Consider the following 23,047-nt stretch of genomic DNA (forward strand, 5'->3'; position numbering starts at 1 on the left):
GCATAATATAGTGTGCGTATAGTATAGGCCTTGGCTACGGTGGGTAATTTCAGAGACATCCTGTTTTTATGACGTGAAAGTTGCATAGCTGATGCTTTGGTCTATATTATAACTAAAGCCAAAGGCTAGGAAGAAGAGGAAGGCTTGGGGCCAGCCTCTAAAATAATACGGCTGTTTGACATAATCAGCAGAATCAAGTGCTAAAACTATTCCTGGATTTTACCGCTTCAGGATGCTGGTGGGATCAGTTTGTACTGCCTCCACATTATAGTGTGGGGCAGTGGCTGGGATCCAATACGCAATATTGCAGAGGTTATTAATCCCTTAGGGAGGCTCACTGCAGTCTGCAACTTCCAGATTTTACTCCCCACCCGCCTGCCGCCACCCACACTAGGAACATACCAAGCTGCCTTATACAAAGTCAGACCATTGGTTCAGTTAGCCCAGTATTGGTGACACTGACCAGCAGCAGCTCTTCAGGGTTTAAAGCGGGGAATTTTTCCAGCCCTATCTGGAGATGCCAGAGATTGAACCAGAGACCTTCTGCATGCAAAGCAAGGCCCCCACCACTGAGCTACAATCTCCCCCTGTACACACACACATCCTCTAACAGCTTTTACTGCTGTAGAATTTATGTATAGCATTCTATTGATCAATTCCCCCCCCCCCTTCTGGCTTATACTTGATGTTTAAAAACAATTTTGCCATACTTCCCTGCAGTGAGAGAGTATGCATTCAGAATGAATGTTTGTTAGCTAACATTTTTCTTTATTTTTGTTATATTGATGCCCCCCCCCCCTTTTTTAAAGAAAAACAAAAATGCAGCCGAAGTAGAAGGTGGGTGGTTGTTTTTGGAAGGGGCAATAATTGAGAGAAGAGGGAGGGGGGTAAGAACATAACCTCTTGCTTCTTGGTCTGTGTCTGTTGATGTAGAAATGGTCTTTAGGAGAGTAGAACTAAGCACTTTTCAATGCTTACCCATGTACCTGCCAAGGGTGCCTAAATGCAATTTAATGTTGAATTACTGTTGCAGACGAGCCAATCCCTACTTCAGTAATAAGGGCACTTTCCTCGTACGTTCCACTAATAAACTAGTAGTGCGAATATAGCCTATGCCAAAACTTAAAATGCTGTTATTCGGGGCTGAGGGCTAGGCTCTCAAAGAGAAAGGGAATGCAATATCAATGTAAGGAGTGCTATTAAGAAAGCTAAAAGCCTACGATGCAGTAGAAGTTTGCTTTCGTGATCTCCATTATGAGGTGTGTGTGTGTGTTACTGCTTCCTGTGTTGCGCTGAATGGAAAGATGACATTTTGATCTATTGAGACAAGAAAAGGATTGGGAAAGTTTTGGACTTACCCTGGCAATAACCTTTACACCACTATAGAAGCTTCTCCTCACATTTTGAGAAATCGTTGCAATACACCCAGAGGAAATGGACATGTTTGACTTCCCCTTGAGTACAAGAAGTTATACAGAAGAAAAGATGGGAGGACTGACTTCAGTCTTTAGCTATATTTATTTATTTATTTAAGGATTTTTATGCCGCCATTCAGCCAAAAAAGGCTCTCACGGCGGCTTACAAAAGTATTTCTTGACAGTCCCTGCCCACAGGCTTACAATCTAAAAGACATGACACAAAAGGAAAGGGAATTGGGAGGGAGGAGGAGGGGGGAAAGGAAAGCAAATTCAGGCACTACAATCTTAGTTGCAAAGTTCAGCAGTTACAGTTGGTAGCAGGAGGGAGGGGGCTCTCAGCTGGAGCTGAACCCAGGCACGGTGGAGAGGCGCCTGGCTGCTGCTTCCTCCCTCACTGGTGGCCTCTGCAGAGACTGTTGGTAGGAGGAGGGAGGGGGCTCTCAGCTGGAGCTGGACCCAGGCACGATGGAGAGGTGCCTGGCTGCTGCTTCCTCCCTCACTGGTGGCCTCTGCAGAGACTGTTCGTAGGAGGAGGGAGGGGGCTCTCAGCTGGAGCTGAACCCAGGCACGGTGGAGAGGTGCCTGGCTGCTGCTTCCTCCCTCACTGGTGGCCTCTGCAGAGACTGTTGGTAGCAGGAGGGAGGGGGCTCTCAGCTGGAGCTGGACCCAGGCACGGTGGAGAGGTGCCTGGCTGCTGCTTCCTCCCTCACTGGTGGCCTCTGCAGAGACAGTTGGTAGCAGGAGGGAGGGGGCTCTCAGCTGGAGCTGGACCAAGGCACGGTGGAGAGGTGCCTGGCTAAGAGCCGTTCCAAATGGTTCACCTAAACCAATTACCCCAAACATCATTATTCTCACTTTAGCTAGCTAGTCCTTAAGTTTATGTGTTGAATGATCGTTCTCACACAACAGTAGCAGAGTGCTTGGCATCTGCTTTTTCCGTTGAAAAACACACAAAACAAAAACTCAGCCAGCTTTTGTTCTGATCCCCTGCGACAAGTGAAGCCATGAACTAATTAACCAGTCCTATGTGCTACCTTCTAACCTCACTTTCTAGAAGAGCCACCCAGATGAGAGATAATGGAGAGCAGAATCCTAGGGGTCCATCCTGGCTGCTTGGTCAGAATTCCAGATGGGAGAGGGTGGGAATTCCATTGGTCAAAGAAAACAGTTCCTTCTGTTCTACATCATGAGAACCCTGATTGCATTAAATCACACTACATTCTTGGTGAGCCTCAAAACTACTAGTAACATGAACAGGCAATTTGTGACCCTCCAGCTTTTGGACTGCAAATCCCATCAGCCCTCACCATTGCATAAGCTGGTAAGGGCTGACGGGTCACAGCCCAACACCTGTTGCCCACCCGAGTTCTAATAGCAGTGCACCTGCTCGTCAACTCCCGCCCCTCCCAACATACTTTGAAACACAGGAAACCATGCAAGAGAGACTCTCGTCCGTGGCATCCTGGCACGTATTGCTGTCTGGCTCCTATTTTCTCCAGTCATTTCATGGAGACTTAATGCACCTTCATTTAACCACCCTATCCTCCCGCAACCAAGGTGGTTAACGCGTGGTTGACTTGACGCTGGTTCTGCCTGACTGTCTGAATGCAAGGTGGGTTTTAGCGGAGTAGCGGTTCCATTTTCTATCCAGCGGGGTGGCCGAGTTCTGACGACATGCTAATCGGGGGTGGGTGGGTAATGGGAGCAAAATGGAAATCAACAGTTGATTAGCGTATTGTCCAAACTCAGCCAACGAGTCCAGCGAACCAGACACACTTGGGATTGTTTATTATTTTATTACATTTATATACTGCCCCATAGCCGAAGTTCTCTGGGCGGTTTACAAAAGTTATTATTATTATTATTATTTATTTATTTATTTATATAGCACCATCGATGTACATGGTGCTGTACAGACCACACAGTAAATAGCAAGACCCTGCCGCATAGGCTTACAATCTAATAAAGTTGTAGTAAACAATAAGGAGGGAAAGAGAATGCAAACAGGCACAGGGAAGTGTAAACAGGCACCGGGTAGGGTGAAGCTAACAGTATAGAGTCAGAACAAACTCAATGTTTAAAAGTTATACAAAAATTTAAAATCATCAAAAGCATAAAAACAATATTGATTCAAAACAACTATTCTGGGGTCAATTAAAAATTCAGCATATGTTGTTAACTGCCTGAGAGAAAATTCTTAACCTGGCGCTGAAAAGATAACAATGTTGGCGCCAGCCGAGCCTTGTCGGGGAGATCATTCCACAATTTGGGGGCCACCACTGAGAAGGTCCTCTCCCTTGTTGCCATCCTCCAAGCTTCCCTCGGAGGAGGCCCTTAGATGTTGAGCATAGTGTAGGGGTAGGTTCATGTCAGGAGAGGCGTTCCGTCAGGTATTGTGGTCTGAAGCCGTGTAAGGCTTTATATTATTATTAAATGTAAATTATTACATTTATATGTCGCCTTTCCCCTCTCTCCAAGTAACTCCAAGAGTGGCTCACGTGATCCTCCTCTGTTTTATTCTCTCAACACTCCTGTGTGGTAGGTTAGGCTGAGAGTCAGTAACTGGCCCAGAGTCACTCAGGGAGTTTCATAGAACTGGAGTCCTACACTCTCCACACCACACACCGGCTCCCTCTCACTGGATTCCATCCTGCGGAGGGACAGAAGCCACGCTGGTCTCTCTCAAGCGGCGCCCTCGCAAACCGGAGCGCATCACGTGGTCTCAACGCCGCACCTCTTTCCCGTCGGGTTTCAGCTCGGGGCTCCTCCTTCCGCCATCACGTGCGCGCGGCGGTGGGAAGGAACTTGCAGAGTAGCGGCCCGAGCGTTGCATCCCCCCAGCGGTAGCGGTGCTGAGCTCTGGGTGGTAACATGGAGGAGGAAGAGGAGAGTGGATACGGTGAGCGAGCGAATGAATTAAAATGCGCGCAAAGGGATTGGGGAGGAATCAGGGTCGGGATGCTTACCCATGGTGAGGGTGGCGGCGGGGGGGAGTAATCCTGCCTTGATCTCGCGGGTGGCATAAAGGGGGAGTGGCCCTTGTTGCTTGGGCGGAGAACTGTCCTTGGCTTGAATTGCGGGGACCCCTCGCTCCCAACACACAGACAGACACACACACACCTGCCTCATCTGGATTTGGGGAACGAGTCTTTGTTTTTTGCATTCTGTGTTTTGAAAGAGGGCGGGGAAGGCAATAGCAAACAGCAAATGAAAGCCATATGGCCTGTTGCCCCGAGGGGTCAGGGAGTTGTCTGCAAGGGGGCACCACTTCGAATAGTCCAGAATCCAAGGTGGGATTCCGGGGCGGGGGGTGGGGGGGAATCAGCCCGTGGCTTGTAATGCGACGGAAGGCAGTGGTGCGAGGCGAGGGGCGGTGGGTGACGAGTGGGGTCGTGGGGCGCTCTGGAGCTGGGGGGCGGGGGGCAGGCGGCAGGGCGAGGAGGGCCCCCTCCTTCCTTAATCCCTCCCTCCCTCCGTGTGTGCGGACGAGGGGCAGCTGCCCCGTTGCGAGGTTCCTAGACAGCTGCTGTAGTCTAGGGGGAGGGCAGCTGTTCCTTCCCGGGCTGGGGAGTTAAGCCTGAAGTGGATTGCGGGGGGCTCCGGGAGAGGTGGCGGTTGGGAAAGGGGCTCCCTTAAAAGCCCTGGCGGGGAGGGGGTCGGGGCGACCGCCCTTGCGCGCAGCGCTGAGGAGAGGGTTAATGAGAGACAGCTGGCCTCCGTGTGTGCCTCCGTCGGAGACTTTTCATGCAGCGGGCGTTTGTCCGCTGGGCTGCGTGCAGGCCGGGAGCTGAGCAGGGAAGCGTAAACTCCCTCTCAGAGAATGGGGGGGGGGGGGCGGTTGTGGGAATGACCACGGGGTAGCAACAGCTGCATGGGCAGCAGATGCTTCCCTTTTCTGCCTGCCTTACTGTCCTTCCCCAGACGGCTCTGGGTCTGGCTGCTGGGTGGATGGGGGTGGGGGGAATGGGGCAATTCCTAGGTCTGCGCTGTGGTTCAGCTGTCATATTTGTGCCTCTCCCGAGGGAGGGTGGATCCTGTTCTTTAGGGCTTGTGCTGACTGATAGCAATGTTTAACCCATGTGCCAAACCGCCTGCCTGCCGTTTCCTGCGTGTGCCGATTATTCACTTGTGAATGTGGGGCAGGGTATAGGGTGGCAGGGAGCCCTTCGGCTGGCCTGCTGGGTGAGTCCCGAATGGGTGGATTGCCAGACACCTTGTGTGACTTGCACAAGGCTCAGGGCCAGGCCCTGTTCTTATGCGAACTGAAATTGCAGCTTTAGGCATGTGTATCCTGAAGCAACGGTGGGAGGGAGTGTGTGCAGCGTGCTCACAAGATGGTCATGGTCAGAGCGTTTGCGGTGGGGTACTTTTTAACCCCAGGAGATGGATTCATTCTACCCAGGGATCAGCAGACCCAGGCTTGGAGGATTTGAAGCTTTTAGAAAGGCAAACGTTTTTCATGTCTTGCACAAGGAGGTGGAGTGGACCCACTTCCTGACATATATAAGGAACTGCAATAAATTCAGAAATGCTATGACAAACGATTGTACAATGGCTAGAACTTAAAAGTGTGTGTCTTTTCAGAAGCTCTATCTAAAGAAACAAGCAGAATCTTCTGTATTGTGACCAGAATTTTTTGCTGTCACTGTCTTGCTCTCATCTGGTGTGCAGATTCTTAGTATGGTAGCCTTTTTCTTTCGTAATGTGGAGGAGATTTGCCTCCACATGTGGAGGAGATGTGTGTGTGGAAGGGAAGAGATGTACAGGCCACATATTGATCCAAGGCATGTATTGTGAAAATAATTGGAATGACTGCAGTTTATGTACAGAGGCTTTCTCAGCCTGGCACCCTCCATATGTATTGGACTAGAATTCCCATCACTCCCAACCAGCATGGGCATACTGTCTGGGGATGATGGATGCTGTAGTCAGACAACATCTGGAGGGTGCCAGGTTGGAGGAAGACAATCTAACATTATGTACATAGATGAAATGAACTGTAGAGGTCACACCCTGTGCGAAAAATATTTTTTCGTTACTTATTGGCTTATAGGTGAGGTATAAGACACAGTTGTAGACCCCGCCTCAAAGAGCCAGCAGCAATCCTTTGCTTACTCAGCTTTGTGTGTGTATGACACTGCAATGGACAGACACTCCCAGTGCTGTTCTTTAAATTAGTCTCATTCACGTCTCCCCTGGATCCACTTGAATTCTTTAATGTTGGGAGCATCTCTGCAGTGTCGTTGCACCAGGAGAATGAATAAATATGTATGACCCAGTTATGGGTGAGTGGCTGACTTAGAGGCTTCCCCAGTGGAGCTGGGAGCTCAAATCTCTGTGTTATTTGTGATGCATGCTGGAATGGTTGAGATCGGCTCAATTTATTCCTTCTCTTGCGTGGCGTATCCTGTCGGGTGTACAGCACCCTGGGCTTTCTTGATTCCAGTGTATTAGCGCTATGGCCTATGGGACCAGATACCCTTTGATGTGTCCATGCTGAGCTTTGAACCTCAGGTGGCTTTTGAGCAGGGCAGCTTGGACATATATCTGCTTATCGCAGAGACCCGGGCTGAAGATGACAGCCACTGAAGCAGCTGGATGTGCCTAAGAGGCAAGCAGTGCTTTACAGCAGCATGTGCACATGTCTGTGCCACCAGCACACTTCTCCCTGACTTGCCTTGGACATGGATGTTCCAGCATTGTTGCTTACTCCTTGCGATGATCCCAGCCACCATGCCTGCGGAAAGAGGAGCGATGCTAAAAGGATGCATGCAGTGGCTTTCTCATCAGGAGTGGGGGCTGGATTAGATGTACAGTGATAATCTCCCTTTCAGGCGAGTGGCATGCTGCCCAGTTCTGCTCACCAGGCCATTTAGCCCCTGTGTGTTCCCAACCTGGATAGCAATGCCCAGTCACATGGAGGCTCCTGTATTTTCATCCATGGAGGTAACTTGGGGACAACGAGGGACAGATGCTCTCTTCTCTGCTCTCCTCCATCTCAGGCAAGCTGTATGGCAGCCTTCCCCAACATGGTGCCCTCCAGATGTGTTGGACTGCAGCTCCCATCAGTGGCCATGCCGGCAGGGAAAGATGGCAGTTGCAGTCCAGCGCCTTGGGGAAGGCTGTTGTATGATGAAAACTCTGAGAAAGAGCTGTGTCTTGGTAGGAAAGCCTTAAGATTGGTTGCCTCTGACAGATGTATATATTCAAGCTAGCTATTTTCTCTGGATCTCGTATTTGCTGTAAAATAATGTAATGGTGGTGGCTTCTCCACAATAGTATTGACAAGGTCTGGGAAATATTTCCAATTCATGTATCTTTTAAAAGTGTCATTTAAAAAGAGATCTTAAGTTTTCTCAACTTTTAGATGTTCTTCTAGCCTCAGAATGATTTTAATCTACTTCAGAATATATTTTCAATTTAGGTGTCAGCAAGATTGCAGAAGGAATGGGGTGGGGGAGGGATGGGTGGACATTGTAACTCTGTGCAGTTCAAAACTTTCCAACTGAGCAATCTGAGCAGTGGTTTAGGAAAGGCTCAGAAGTGGCCTTTCTCATCTAGAGCAAGGGTAGGCAACCTGGGGCCCTCCAGATGTTTTGGACAGCAACTCTAATAATCCGTGACCATTGACCATGCTGGCTGGGGCTTCTGGAATTGTAGCCCTAAATATCTGGAGGGCACAAGTTGCCTGCCCGTCATCTAGGACGAAATTGAGAGAGATGGGGAGAAGAGTCTGTTTGGTACCCTGCTAGTATTATGTTTCAGATGGAAAAGTATTTTGGAAGAAAATCTCCACTCCAAACTGATGTTATTTTAATCTGGAATAGCCTTGTCAGTGCCCTGCAGGGGCATCCCCCAGGCATGAGAGTCAATGTCTTGTCCTTCTAGAGACTTTAAAGTAAGCCTGCTGTGTTTCTTTTAGGACAGCTCTGAGCGCTGTCACTTCTGAAGCCAGCTGCTAGCCTATTTGTTTACAAGGAAGCTAAATTTATCCAGATTTGCATGGGAGTTGTCAGGTTGTTCCAGCCAAAGAGGGAGCAATGGCACTCTTGCAAATGGATGTGACTCTATTGTGATGGCAAGAATCTCTCCGGAAAAGCTTTTGAGGGACAACTCTGGAATACAGGATTCTTATTGAACAGGACCATCAAATGAGCCTTTAGGAACATTGACACAGAGTGATTTGGCTAGGCTGTGAGTTGAGATTCATGAGGCCTTTGTAGAAATGTCTTCCACTTTGATGATCCCCATGCAGGGAGCAAACTCTGAAACTGTTTTGCAAGTTCTCTACCAGTGCTATGTCAGTATGAGAACGAGGAGAGAAACTACTGTGTGTGCATTCATGCAACGAATGCCACATCCTCTGTACCATATCTTTTCTCCTAGCTGGGTGGTTGCCCCATAACTTGGTTCCTCTTCTTCGGTGTCACGCAAGCTCAACTCATTCCTCCCACTGTTCTGCCCTTCCCTTGACACGGCTTGCCAAGGTCTATCCAGGCTCCCCCTTGTTCCCATTTTCTTTCCCACTCATGGATGCTTAATGTGGTTGGAGAGGGCTGGACAGCTGCAGGTTTTTTGTTCAGCTGTGCACAGCAACACCAAATAGGATGTATGGATTTTGTGAAAAACGTTCTGTCTGTTTTTCACAGATAGGCAGATTTTGTTCCATTGTCTTCTCACTGACAGAATCAGATTTCTTTTAAACCAGAATTTAGTTCTTCACGTGCTAATTTGCATTAGCCCTGATGCGCATTAACTAATGTGAATCTACGCATTTGCACTAATGTGTACTTGCGCTGATGCAAAATTAGTGCAACTCTTCCCCAAAAGTGAAAACTGGTCTGTAAGCCCACAGAATCCATGTAACTCAGAAAAAGCTGATCCACTGTGGAGCCAGCACTTTGGACATGTAGAAATCTGAACTGATTTCAGTCTATTGCAGATTTCTCTGACACCCCTAACACCAACTCATTTTTAGTGCACATTTTCCTGGGTTTTGCTGTTTTGCCGTAGCAGTGCAATACCTCGGGTCGTCTGCTTTGCTAGAGTATGGCTTGCAAATCTTTACTCTCTGCTTTTTGTGGCTTGCATTCAATGAGTATTTTCTCGTCTGTTGGGTTGGAAATAAAATCTGCAGGCCTTGGACCCAAACATGGTGGGAGATGGTCTCGGGTTTCATTCAATTGCTTTAGACAGCCTCCATTCAAATGCTGAAGAAACTTGCATACTTTGTGGGCAGCTGCTATATGTTCCCAGACGCATAGCAGCTGCCTGCAATGTATGTAACTTCAGGGTCACAAGTGCCCCCGTTTACCGTGGGCTAATAATTATATCCACAATTGGCTCTTTAGCGCTATAGAACTGCAATGGGGGTGGTGGGGTGTTAGCTCTGTGCTCCATCAGTAATGTGGGATGGCAATTCTGCTTTCACTTGGTGCTTATGACCTTGCTGCTGTACATATGCATGCCGCCCTTGCCAGTGAGGAAGTGTACCTACACCAGAGTTGTGGAAAGCATGGCCCTCTTGATGTTGTTGGACTGCAGCTACTATTATCCCTCCCCATTTTTTTTATTCTGGCTTGGGCTGGTGAGAATTTCAGCCCAACAAGCCTTTAGCGCCACACATTCTTTGCCCCCTGATCTTCACAGCTCTGAGTATTCTGGAGCCCAGTTTTCTTTGAAAAAGCTAACTCAGGTTAGTGGATCAGGTTGGGGGCTCTGAAATGATGCTATAAAGCCAGCAGGTGGTGCACTTTCCCCAAAATCTCCTACTTCTGACTGGGCATTGGTGTTCTAATTGAATCCAATCACTGGGTGATTTTCACTAATCCCCTGTGCTTTTAACCTCCTTGTGGATGTGTGGGTTAATTCTTCTACTGTGATGCCGTATGATTAATCAGAAGCACTCTGAGCATCAGTGCATTTATTTCTTGACTTTTACTAAGCAAGATGGTTGAGTACACATCTGCTCTGAGGTCATGAAATGAATTGGTTCTTTTCTGGGAGAGATGCTGTGCACAGACATAGTGTCTTGTGGGAGGGGGTTCCTTATGGCGCTGTGCATGGTGATTCTTGAATTTTGCTTGGACAACCTGGAAGTTTAAGTCGGACTCAGGGTGGATTGATTTAAATCAGCGATTTAAACAGGGTGGGCTCCAGGTTTTTGAGGGCCTTTGGGCAAGGCACCCTCCGTGGGCCTCTCCTTCAATGATGGCACCTTCTCCCTGCTGTTGTCGCCAGCTGCTATTGCTCCTCATTGCTGCCACTTACTTGCTTGACAGGCGGCGAGCCAGCGAGTAAGTAGTCCATGGCATCCACTGCTGATCCCTCTTATTTATTTATTTATTTATTTATTGCATTTATATCCTGCCTTTTTCCCTCCAAGGAACCCAGGTGGTGTACATAATCCTACTCTCCATTTTATCAACAACCCTGTGAGGTGGGTTGGGCTGAGAGTCTGACTGGCCCAAAGTCACCCAGTGGGCTTCCATGGCTGAGTGGGGACTAGAACCCAGATCTCCTAACTCCCAGTGCAACACTTTAGCCACTACACCACACTGGCTCTCACCACTTCTGTAGTCTGTGCTGGTGGGGTTGCAATGGTGAAGAGGAGAAGCAGGTCCAGGGGAGCTTCAGCTATGGGGCGGAATATAAATGTAGTTGATGATGATGATGATAATTATTAATAATAATGTCAGTGGGCCCTCAGCAGGTTCCCCTCCCATGCCTACCCCTGGTTTTAGATCATGATTTAAATCGGCAAGAAGAATGTTTAATTTAAATCTAGTTTCTCATTGAATGTTTTCATGTATTTCCTGAACCATGGTGCAAATATGACCACTAAAGCCATTTTAATTTACAACTAAATAGACTGTTATTTACACTGTTTCATTCTTACAAGCAGGCTCAATGGATAAATTTTGAATTCTTTGTCTCAATGGATACATTTTGAATTCTTTCCTTTAAAAAACCCAAAAAACTTGGGTGGGATATTTTTAGTGTTTTCATATAAGATCCTAATTATGACCAGTACCCATGACAATTTGAAGTCAACAGCACAATTCTATACATGTCTACGCAGAAATAAGTCCCACTGAGTTCAGTGCCGCTTACTCCCAGGATTACAATCTTAGCATGGGAATATAGGAAGATGCTTTCTGGTCAATTTTGTCTTCTCTTTCCCCCGCAGGTGTTGTTCCTTTCTTCTTCACTCTATCTTGATCCTCACAATAAACAAAGTAGCAAACAAAAATGAAATACCCATGACTGATAGGTTGAAGCAAGGTTTGATAGTTACTGGACTGAAAGAAATCCATTTTATGTATTTATTTAAAAAAAACATCAATTTTTATCCACCCTGCTCTATAATCTTTCTATCTTAACTAACTCCTTTGCCTTGCTTGGACCAACTCCACCACCATATAATCACAGAACAACAGCAATCCTATTTAGCCTGTGTCTTTGCACATGTGACTTTAGTCAGAGAAATTGAAAGCCCAGAACTTTCAAGAGGCAATAGTTGGTAGTTAGGCTGAACAGAACCATTTCCATGAGATGAAAAACTGAAATGAATATCCGTGTGTGATTGGTATGTAACATTTTTTATGAGACTAAGTGTAGATTTAGCAGGTTTATGATATTTAATTGTAACTGCTATTAAGTGATACACTAATACACTATATTAATTTGGTGTTTTTAAAAAAAATCGGGTTTATATTTAAAATCTATGAGATAGATAGATGGATTAAAATCACTGATTTTTAAAAAATCTATCCTGGTAGGACTAGCAGTTCAAAACAAAGTGATGAGGGTAGTAGGAAAGCAAGAACCCTAGTGCTGTGTCTTGTCCATCCTGGTAAAAACATTATATGATTTGACTACGTCATGCAAATGTGCTTAGATTTCGCTTGTGTTCTTGTGTTCTTATTGGCTGGGAGATGGGCTGGAGTTGCAAGCAACGGTGCAAAGATATGAGGCATTAATGGGCAACAGAAGTGTGAGAGGGTTCGGGGCTTTGGTATTTCACACAGTTCCCTGTCTTGTGATTATTAGAAGCATCTCTTTGATCATCTCTGGGTTTTGAGCAATTATATTGAGACTACCCAGTACCTCCAAAACTTCATTGATGTCCTAAAAGGATAGAAACTTGATTAAAAACACACACACCGAAAATAACAGAAGGTTGAGATTTTCAGAATTTTGTGTTAGGTTTCCCAAATTCAGGCTGTGTGGTTCATTTCCAGCCTAGTCTTTATTCATCTGTGCAAGGGGGCTCCTGTGGAGCAGTTGACCCTCACTCTTTAGCAATGTTGTAGCTACGCTGTTCTATAGGCAAATGGTTTCTCATAGGGGAGCGGTGGTTTTGTGTTTAAAAGTCACTTCAGAACAAAGATGGTTTGCTGGGTCAGCACATTCACAGAGGAACTTGCACTAGATGTGCATACGCTTCGCTCTGGCCCTAAGCAGGAGGGTGGGTGAGAGGGAGGGAGGGACTGCTGTTGGAATGTTGCTGAGGATGCAACTTTTGTCTTCTGTCTCTGGGTTCTGATCATAGGAAAAAGGAATTAGGGTGGTTGAATTCACGGTAGTGCTGTCTGCAACAAGCTGCTGCTTGGCCAAAGGTGAACAAGAGAAACACAGGTTTCAAATACAGGTCCCAGATGCAGTTCCACCTGGGGTAGGCTTCAACTCCTCTCTTCCTTACCCTCAAAAGATATTTTGCCAGTTCCCCTTCACATGTCAGGAATGCTTGCTATTTCAGCACAGTACACCAATTTTGTGTGTTCCTCACTTTTGAAGAAGCTGCAAATGCTCCATTTCTTCCTAACCACTTACTAACTGCATTGATGAAGTGTTAGGAAAAATATCTACATGTATGTGGGGAAGCAAGCCCCCCCAAAACCCTCTTAAAAGCACATGGGTCCAGGTTAATTCATTCAACTTCCATCCTTGCCACCAGAAAAAGCATGAGAATCTTGCTTTCATTCTTTTTTTTCAAAGAACGTGTTTCTAGTCCTGACTGTGGTAGGAAAAATTTGAATCCTTTAGAAGGGCAGCATCTGTTAGAATGCACAATGGTTCATTGGATAAGTGGGAGGTTGAAAGGAGGGTCTTCACAGTATAGGAATTTGATAGAACCACCTTTTCCTTCCCTGTGGGTCCTACGCACAGCCTCTTCTCTCTGCTCCCCACTTCAATCTGTACTCCAGAAATCTTTTGCCTTTCCCCACCATCCTCCACCTTCCCAGCCTGCCAGTAACCACTTCCTCCAGGAATCCAGATTCTTGCAAATGACACCAATCAGAAAATCTAAGTAAACTTGCAGAACTTGGCTTCTGCATTTTGGCTTCCCTGATGACCCCAAAGCATCTCTGCTGCTTCTTTCTCCTGCCTTCAAACACTGGGACTGGTTGATGATGCCTTAGAAGCAAGGATTGATCTGGATTGTGTAAAGTACTTGTCGGAGTCCTGTTTGGCACCAGAAAGGAGCCCTTTGTATGTGATGCCTGTGCTATCTAGTTTGCTGACTTGTCACCTTCTTGCTTTCTGGTTTCCTAGAACACGAGAGAGAGAGAGAGAGAGAGAGAGAGAGAGAGAGAGAGAGAGAGAGAGAGAGTTAGTTTCCCCCAGGTGGGTTTGGGTGTCTGAGTTTCCTGTCCCTGCCTGGAGCAGATTGGCAGTGGCACTAATCCTGCTGCATGGAGAATTACCGGCCACCAGGATTAAAGGATTTCTGTAAAAAGAGCTGGGGAGGAATGAGGGATTGGAGCTGGGAGGGAGGGCATGCATGGCAGAGAGAGGGAAGCAAGGAGGAAGTACGGCCGCAGAAAATGCACTGCTGCTCTCTAGAGGTGAGAAAGCAATGGAGCTAGTGCCACTATTAATTAAGGGCAGCTTTTATGCCACAAGCAGCAGGCAGAACTCTCCTTTCCATGTCCAGAACAAACAGGCTTCCCAACCTCAGGCTTCTCTCATAGCATTTATATGTGTGTACGTGCCTGACAGGGGGAGAGTGTTGTAGGGGAGAATCAGTGGGTGGAAGGATGTGTGGGGTTAGCTCTCTTCCCTCTCCCCCCATGCCTGCCAGTTCTGTCCCCCACACTTGGGCCATTCTTAAATATTTCCCCCTAGCTGGGCTCTGAAACTGGAAGTAAGCTTGGGAGGGACCAGAGAGCATTTGCTGTATCAGCAGGCGTAGGAGGGGTTAAGCCTCCTTCTCTCCCCACTGCCTATTTTCTCTCTGCCTTGCTGACCTTGGCATGCAACTGCTGAAATGGGCAGGCACCTTACTTGGGCCAGTACTGACTGTAAAGGTAGAACAAGCCCTTCTGTGAGCTGCCACCACTGAATTTAGCATGGACCCAAACCAAGACAAAGGAAGCTCACTATGTGAGGTAGAAGACTTTATTAATTCTAAGGGTAAGGTTGATACATAGGGAGAATAACTAGAAATATCATAAAAGCATGCATAGCATAAAAACAAGTAACGACTAAAACAATAAAATCTTAGCTGTGACTACTCAAAAGCAGGGCCTTGCCCCCCACCCTACCAAAGGTCTCTCCACATCCTTTCGCAAAGACAAGGAGTTTGGGGTGGGCCCCCAACTATATACCGTTTCTCTCCTGTTTCATCCTGACCCCCTCCTTCTGGCCGTTTTATACCTCCCTTTGCCTCTGCGATGATGATGATGATGATTGATCTTTTGATAGATAAGAAGTGTCTTCCTGGTGCCAAGGCTTGGCAATCTGTCTTTCCTCCCCCCTCCAGGTGGTCAACCAAGGCTCTTTGTCATTAAAACATTGTACGTAATAATATCAAGCTAAAACTACCCTTTCCCAACTACATCACCCATTTGTCCTCTACCCAGCGGAGTCTATCTGCTCTCCTTTACACTGACAGTTTTCCTAGAGGTATTGCTCCAAGCTAACCTTTCCCAGCCCAGTAACCTCCATATGCTTTTGTATTCCGAAACATCTGGAGTGTGCCAAATTGGAGAAGACTACATTATGTTTATAATGCAGTAAGTACTCTGGCTTGCTAGTCTCATTCTGCTGAAACCAGGAATATTAACTGTTTGCTGTCCCATTCTAAGAAATGCCTCTTCTCTCATTTTCTAGGACTGAACAATACTGGGATGGCTTTCTGTCTTGGTGGACAACTTTCCATTTATATGCTATTCACATAATTTTAGATTCCAGTTCTGAGGCACCACACTTGTCCCTAGTCCTATTACTGCTTGGCTATGTGCATGCTCAGAATCTGAAGTAGAAACAGTATCTTATCTTGATGCACTTGGTGCTCTTTAGCTAGAGCTGTCTGTTCCTTTGCAGGGAGATTTCCACCGAAAAGAACAACCTTTCTTCGCTCGGCCCACTCATTTGGGGCAGAAGTCATCATGGGACTCCTTTTGAGATCCTCTTTTGAGGCTTATTGGGCAGAGTACAGTGTAAGCAACATCAATAGCTGGGTTTCATGGGGGAGCCCTGGATCTAGGAGGCAGATCTTAGAATCATGGAATAGCAGAGTTGGAAGGAGCCTACAAGGCCATCGAGTCCATCCTGTCCTTGTTTAAGGACAAGATGGACTCTTAAACAAGGCCATCTTGTCCTTGTTTAAAAAGCATAGGAAAAAGGGGCAATCCAAACACTGCCATCTTCGCTTCAAATAATAATAATAATAATAATAATAATAATAATAATAATAATAGTAGTAGCAGCAGCAGTAATAATAATAATAATAATAATAATAATAATAATAATTTTTATTACCTGCCTGTCCCTCTGGATCGAGGCAGGGAACAACATGGAATACAAAATATTATACAATACATAAAATTGATTAAAACATAAAAACTAATACATTATTAAAATAACAGCCAGAGGTCTGAAAATTCGACTGGGTAGGCCTGCCGGAAGAGATCAGTCTTTATTGCTATTTTATATTCAGAAAGACTATTGAGTTGGCAGATCTCTCCCAGCAGGCCATTCCACAGTCTGGGAGTGGCGGTGGAGAAGGTCCTCTGGGTAACGGTTGTTAATCTAGTTTTTGCTGACTGAAGTAAATTCTTCCCAGAGGACCTGAGTGTGCGGGGTGGATTGTACGGGAGAAGGCGATCCCACAGGTAACCTGGACCCAAACCATGTAGGACACAAACCGAGTAGCATCCTCTGGGTGCTTGGCCGCATCGTGTGGCAGATAATGGTGGCAAATACCACCCTACAGTGTTGAGCTGCTCCTACCAGGCAGCATATGACTAGATAATAGTATCCTGCTGTTATGATCATGGGCACTGATGCCAAAGGAATGAAGTTTTGTGAAACAAAAAGGGGTCTGCCAAAAGTGCTTCAGGGCCTCCAGGGTACTTGATGGGCAGCAAAGTAACTAAGCGGTGCAATCTAATGCATGTTTAGGAAGAAAAAGTCCTGCTGCACCCTAAATGGGATTTTCCTAGGGGCACACACCTTTATTGCCAGCTGTCTTCCAGTAGTTAAAGTCTCCAGCGACCTCATTTGCAGATCATATCACAGACTTTGATGTCTATTTTAAAATAGAAGGTGGAACTAGCACTGCAAATCCTGAAAGTTAATCCACAAGAGATTTTGAAGTTTGATTTATTATTTTTTTCTCTGTCTCTCTCTCCCACCCACCAATAGCTGAAGCTCTCTGGGTAGTTCACAAAATAAAGCTTAAAGCCATACAGTATGGAAATGTAATAAAACACAATGCAAAGCCTAAACAATTTTAAAACAAAATAAAAAGTAAAAAACAAAAACAGCAGCATTGGAGGAAATAAAAAGCACTAACACAGTTTGAAATGCACTTGAACAGTTAAAAATGTTTGGGAGAATACAACCAAAAAGACTACAAACATAGGAGCCAGGTGGGTCTCTTTAGGAAGGGCGTTCCACAACTGAGTGCCTTGACAGAAAAGGCAAGGGCTGCCCATATTAGCCACTCATCTGTGGGATGGGCTTCTCTGGACTGCTTGATGCTTGGGCCAAGGGAAGTGTCAGCCTTTTTTGAATGGGTACCCTCTTCTCACTATTTTTCTTTCTTTCATCCTATTTACTGCATATATTGACCCTTGGAACATAGGAAGCTGCCTTATGTCAGACCGTTGGCCTATCTAGCCCAATATTGTCACCACCCAGAGTGCAGGACATGGAATAATGGGCTCAAGTTACAGGAAGCCAGATTCTGGCTGGACATCAGGAAATACTGTTAGAGCAGTGCAAAAATGGAACCAATTACCTAGGGAGGTTGTGGGCTCTCCCACACTAGAGGCCTTCAAAAGGCAGCTGGACAGCCATCTGTCGGGTGTGCTTTAAGGTAGTTTCCTGCAATAGGCAGGGGGTTGGACTCAATGGCCTTATAGAGCCCTTCAGACTCTACTATTCTATGATTATATGACATGACTGGCAGCAATGACTCTCCTGGGTTTCAGGCAAGATTCTTTTCCTCACCCTACCTGGAGAAGCCAGGGATTCAACCTGGGACCTTCTGCATGGAAAGCATGTGCTCTATCACTATCCACATTCTGCATACCTTGCACATTTCTGCCCCTCCTACACTCCATCCTGCAGAGAAATGTCTTGTCTTAAAAGCTGTGCTTTATTTTTCACAACTTGCTATTTAATTGAATGGCACAGTTGTCTGGCAATTCCTTAGACTATTTTATTTCTATTCAATAGCATATAAACTGTATAATAAAAAAAGAAGAAAATGCACAGTTACAGCTCAAACATTCCTTCTATTATCCAATGAGAAATTGTTCCTTGATGAGTATCGACCAGGAAAAAAAGAGACCTAAGTGCCAGTTTTACTGTGGATGTTGGTTATTAGGCTCCCAAACTAAATTAATCTAGGGAAGGATGATTTGAGTCTTCTCTGCTTGAGAGGCAAGAGGATTGGAGCCAAATGAAAAGTATTTGGTTTGGCTTGTTTTTGTGTGAATCTGATTTAGTGAATGTCGTTTCTCCCCCACCCCATCCCATGATCAGTAGATCCCAAAGCTTATCAAACTATTATGAAACTGAGGGGATTTCCTTGGCCCTCCACTTTCTAGCAGTTTAGCTGTTAGCAGGAACATTATCTTGCACTTCCTGTAAAAGAGGAAGTTGACATTGTGTATTTCGTTTCCAGGCACTCTGGAAGTAGCTTGAGAGTGCTTCATCTAAATGAAACTTCCAGGGAAATCGCTTATAATTTTTAGACCAGCAATTCCAGGCAGCTGGGAGAGCCCCTTAAGACAAGCTACGTTTCTCTTCACAGTGACAGGCAGGTTTCCCCCTGACCCATCCCATTCCATCCCAGCAGCAGGCCTTTGGTTAGATACGAGCAGAAGGCCATTGGTTGGATAATCCAGTGGCTAAGAGAGCTTTTGTGGGATTGCCTTCAAGGTATTGGACTCATATTTCTGATTACCCAATGCAGCCTTGTTCTTTGAGCATTAGGCTTCCATCCCAGCATCTGTGGATGGTCCTCCCCCCCACCCCCCGCACACATGCACCTGTGTCTGTAGAGCTCCCACCAGTCCCTCCTTCTTTTAATTGCTGTTCAACCTTGTACCACAGAGCTTTTGGCCATACTGAAGGTCATGGCTCTTTACAGGCCACTTGGGAAAGAGAAGCCGGGTGCGGAATCGGACAAGAAGACAGGAGGATATAGTGAATCCTGTTTGCTTGGCTGTCTGTCGTGGAGCCAAGTTATTCTCCATGAACTCCCCAGAGAAGCAACCCCGTGCCATTTGCCTGCACCCAGTATAGACACCTGACAATCAATTTCCCCACATTTCTTTTCTTAAATTTCTCCTTTTATCCTTGAATTCTGGGTGTAGGGATAGCTATGTTGTTTTGTCCTATGTAACCTTTTTGGAGTAGTGGCATGTGTCTTGCCTGGTTTGCACATTTCAAGTGGAGCTCGTACTGTTGCACTCCCATCTGGACCTAATATTGTTTATTGCATCCTTGTAGATGCAGTGATAGCACCAGCTTTGCTAGTGAGACTTCTGCTGCTCCATAAAAGGTACTGGGCTGGATTAGAAGTGTAAGGTGGATCTTTGGGCTGGAGGCCTTGTGCCTCTCTGAGACTAAGTGGCAGGGGAGGAGATGAAGAAGGGTTCAAATCAGCTTTATTTGCCAAAAAAGTTGAAACACTGCAAAAATATAAAAGGATGGACTTCTTTCTGCAGCTTTCTGTCTCTTATCAGTCCATCAATTGTCCTGGCTCTTTCAGGGTATAGGCTGACTTTTCGCATAAACATGGTTTTGTGGAAATCATGTACTACTCTTGCTTCCCATTCTGTGCCAGGCTAAGGGCAATTTGCCTTCCCTTGCTCAGATAAGTAAAAAAGTATTTTGTTTTCTGAAGGATTTATGCAAGTTAGGCTCAGTTACCTTGAATCCTTTACATCCCTCTTTCTGTAAGGTATTGGTTTCGTACTGCCTACAGAAATGGTCTTTTAAAAAGCCGAGGCCGACATGTAGAAGAAACTTGTGCGCTGCTTGGGGGCTGGTGTGCAAATCAAGCTCTGCGTGACCCCCAGTAAGTTGCAAGGCAGCCAATAACTGTGACGAAGGGGAGCGCTAGCAAGACTCTTTCTTGTCCAAGCTCTCTCAGCTGACTTTTCTGTTCTCTTGAGGGCTCAAAACCTTTTAAGAGAACAGCTGAGAATCAGCCGATAGCGGCCAGGCCCACACTGCAGCATGCAATTGCAGCCTTTTACGTTTTGAAACCTTTGCCATGAGAGTGCTGCTGGAAAATCTGCTCCGCCGTCTTGCTTGGGTGGAAACAGTTTCCTGGGAAAAGCACGTCTTGTCTCTAAAGAAGTGGTCTCAAACTGGACCTACCAGAAAGATCTACACAGTGCTGCTCCCGATTCTTCTTCTGTAGTGCTGAGCAGGTGGAAGCAAGAGCCATGCCGGCTTCCCTACTCTAAGACTTGTACCCCCACTGCTTGATTGCACTTTCCACACACATGCCAGTCTTTGGCGGCATCTGTATAGGCTACATTTTCGTGCACCTTCCCTTTATGCAGGGACTGTTGCTATGCAACAGCCCAGCTCACTAGATGCTTAAAAGCTCTAATAATGAAGCCGGATAAAACTGACCTAAAAATACCCTTTGCCCAAACCTCCCCTGGGCGGCTGGGAGGAGCAGCCGGGGTGGAGTCAGGGGGCACCCAGGGAAAAGTTCCCAAACTGAATTGCCCTCTAAGTGGCTTTGTGTGTGTTGCGGCGGTGGTACGGTACAGTAGTAGTAATAGTTTCCTGGCAGGGGAGCCGGGATTGGCTGGGCTCAGTGCGTGGGAGCCTCCACTTTCCTTCTGCTCCAGCCGGACTGGGGATCCCTTGCGCAGCGTGTGTCTCCCTCCTGCTGGGAAGCAGGGGGGGCCGCCACGGCTGCTGCTTGGAAGAGCCATTTGGTGCTCTGAAACCGGGCTCTCCTCCCCACCTGCTTCTGGCTGGCTCTGACCTGCTAAGCCTTTCCTCAGCAGCACTTCCCCAGCCTTGAGAGGGGTGTTGTGTCGAGGCACCATCATGGGCACCGTCAGTGAGCTCTGTGCCTCCAGTTTCCAAGCCTTCCTCTGCCCCTCCGCCTTGGTGACCACCAAGCCAGGTAAGTGCTTATCTTTCCCTGTCCAGGAGTGTCTTGCTGATGGCAGAGAAAGTGGGGTGTAGGAAGACAGAGGGGAGGGGTAGATTAGTCACCTTCTGCTGTGACTCACCTGGCGAGAGAGGCCATGACAGGCGTATTGGTGCCCCTCTGAGTGGAAGGGCTTCGGACCAAAGTTTCAGTGCCTTTTAATCGTGTTGTAGCTTTCCACTTACTGAGAATTAATGCACTAATGTTCAGCTGAAGTGTAACCTTGTCTGCTGGAGCTTGCACCATCAAAGGTGACTGAATTGCTTTGGGATGTGGGACTCGGGGAGTCCATCCGACTGAGTCCTTGGTTCAGGAACCAGCAAAACCTCCAGCATATATGGGTGGAAGGAGAGTGGGGTAGTGTTGGTCCATGGCCTTGCATTTGATTACAATGATTTAGAAATTATATCTCCTTTTGACCCCTGTGGGAATCTGTTTACACACACACACACACACACACACACACGGAGACTCGAACTGGATACAAACTCCATGCTACTTCACAAATGAGTTTTCCCTCTGGACGCCACTAATTATGTCTTCTCAGTATCTGTACATTTTGTGAGAAGTTGCAGGTGCTATCTATGGTGGTACACCTGGATTTATGTTTGCTTCTGTGTACATGAGAATAAAGCAGGGTGGGGGGAATTGTAATTTGAAGCAGCCCTTGTAAAGTGTGTGGAGGGATTGAATGTCTAGCAGTGGGATTGTGGCTGTGACCTCTTGCTCGACCTTCCTAGGGGGAGAATATTTTCTATAAAGGGCTGTACTGTAATGGGTCACAAAGTTCTGCTGGCCAATTTGGACTTTGCCTTGTGGCATATGAAGGATAGCCTGTTCCTGAGGCCTTGGCCCTGCTCCATGCTCAACCCTGTCATCTCATTTTTAAGAAATATTAGCTGCCTTACCAGAGGAGGATACTGGGCAAGGCAGCTTACAGTAAAATCAATGTTATGTAGTGAAATAGCAAAACACGTTAAACAGAGCAAATGGAATCAGGAGCAAAACCAGATAACTGGCCAAATTACTGTGTAGTTTTTTTTCCTGACAAGATCTGCCTCTTGAACATCCATCACACAGCTGTTAAATTGGCTGCAGGTTTTCTCCAGCATTGAAATTTGGTGAGGCCTAAAGCTTCACCTGATGAATGTCTGCCTGTTGATCAGAACCCCCTATTAGAGAAAAGGTGACAACCCTAGTGTGAATACTTGATGGGATAGAATTGTTTTTTTGCCTCTACTTCCTTACTGTGAGATAACCGGATGGGCGGTGAGTACTGATTCGACTGATACGTTTGTGGTTTTTGGGTGGGTTGGGTGGGTGGAAGTAGATGAGGTAGAAGGATCCAGTATTAAAGCCACTTAAAATCAAGAGGCTGTTATTTCAAGTACAGACACTGGCTTCTCTGCTAAGCCTGCCATTGTAATCTTGAACTCCCTGGTTCACTAGCAAAGCCCCAGGTTTTGCTGTACCCTGTGTTTTAGATTAGACTGTTGTGATGCACTGGTCCCAAAGAATAAGAGATAATGCCTAACTTATTTCTATTTCTTGTGTTCTGTCTTTGCCAAGGAATTTAGGAATCTCAATGACTCAGCTGATCGCAGCTGTTACGGTTGAATAGGGCAACTAATGTAGAATCTGGTAGCTTTCCCCAAAATTCTCAGAACCTGATTTTTCCCTTCTGAAAAAAGAGTAAGTTTCTAGCCCATAATATTTATGGAGGAAAGTTTGAATGTATGGCTGGGGTGGGGGGTGGGGGTTTCTGCATTGATCTTAGTAACCACTATTGGTCTTGGTAGCCAAGGAATGATGGTACTTTCCAACCTTCCCCATCACCCTAGGCCCTAAGAGTGGGCAACTGTGGGAGGCCCCAGGAGGCGTTTCTACCCCACAGAGCCCCCTGCTGGCTACCCCCCCCCCCATAGAAGCCTCTCTGGCCCTGCAACAGTCAGAGAAAACCCTAGCAATATAGCAAAGGGTCTCC

At 46.5% G+C, this 23,047-nt stretch overlaps 1 protein-coding gene across 3 annotated transcripts in view; it reads left to right on the forward strand.

Annotated features, from left to right (window-relative positions):
* Nucleotides 1-4,238: 4,238 nt before the first annotated feature.
* Nucleotides 4,239-23,047, forward strand: part of CYTH1 (cytohesin 1) — a 62,579-nt gene continuing 43,770 nt past the window's right edge. For 2 of the 3 annotated variants that reach the window (XM_063120141.1, XM_063120143.1), the window contains exon 1: nucleotides 4,239-4,317. In XM_063120141.1, coding sequence (XP_062976211.1) covers nucleotides 4,290-4,317 — 28 coding nt within the window. In that variant the 5' untranslated portion in view covers nucleotides 4,239-4,289. Of the gene's footprint in view, nucleotides 4,318-21,012; nucleotides 21,037-23,047 lie in introns of those variants that run through there. The other variant, XM_063120140.1, reaches the window with a different exon arrangement.

Source organism: Elgaria multicarinata, chromosome 3, assembly GCF_023053635.1.
Source record: "Elgaria multicarinata webbii isolate HBS135686 ecotype San Diego chromosome 3, rElgMul1.1.pri, whole genome shotgun sequence".
NCBI classification, from domain to species: domain Eukaryota; kingdom Metazoa; phylum Chordata; class Lepidosauria; order Squamata; family Anguidae; genus Elgaria; species Elgaria multicarinata.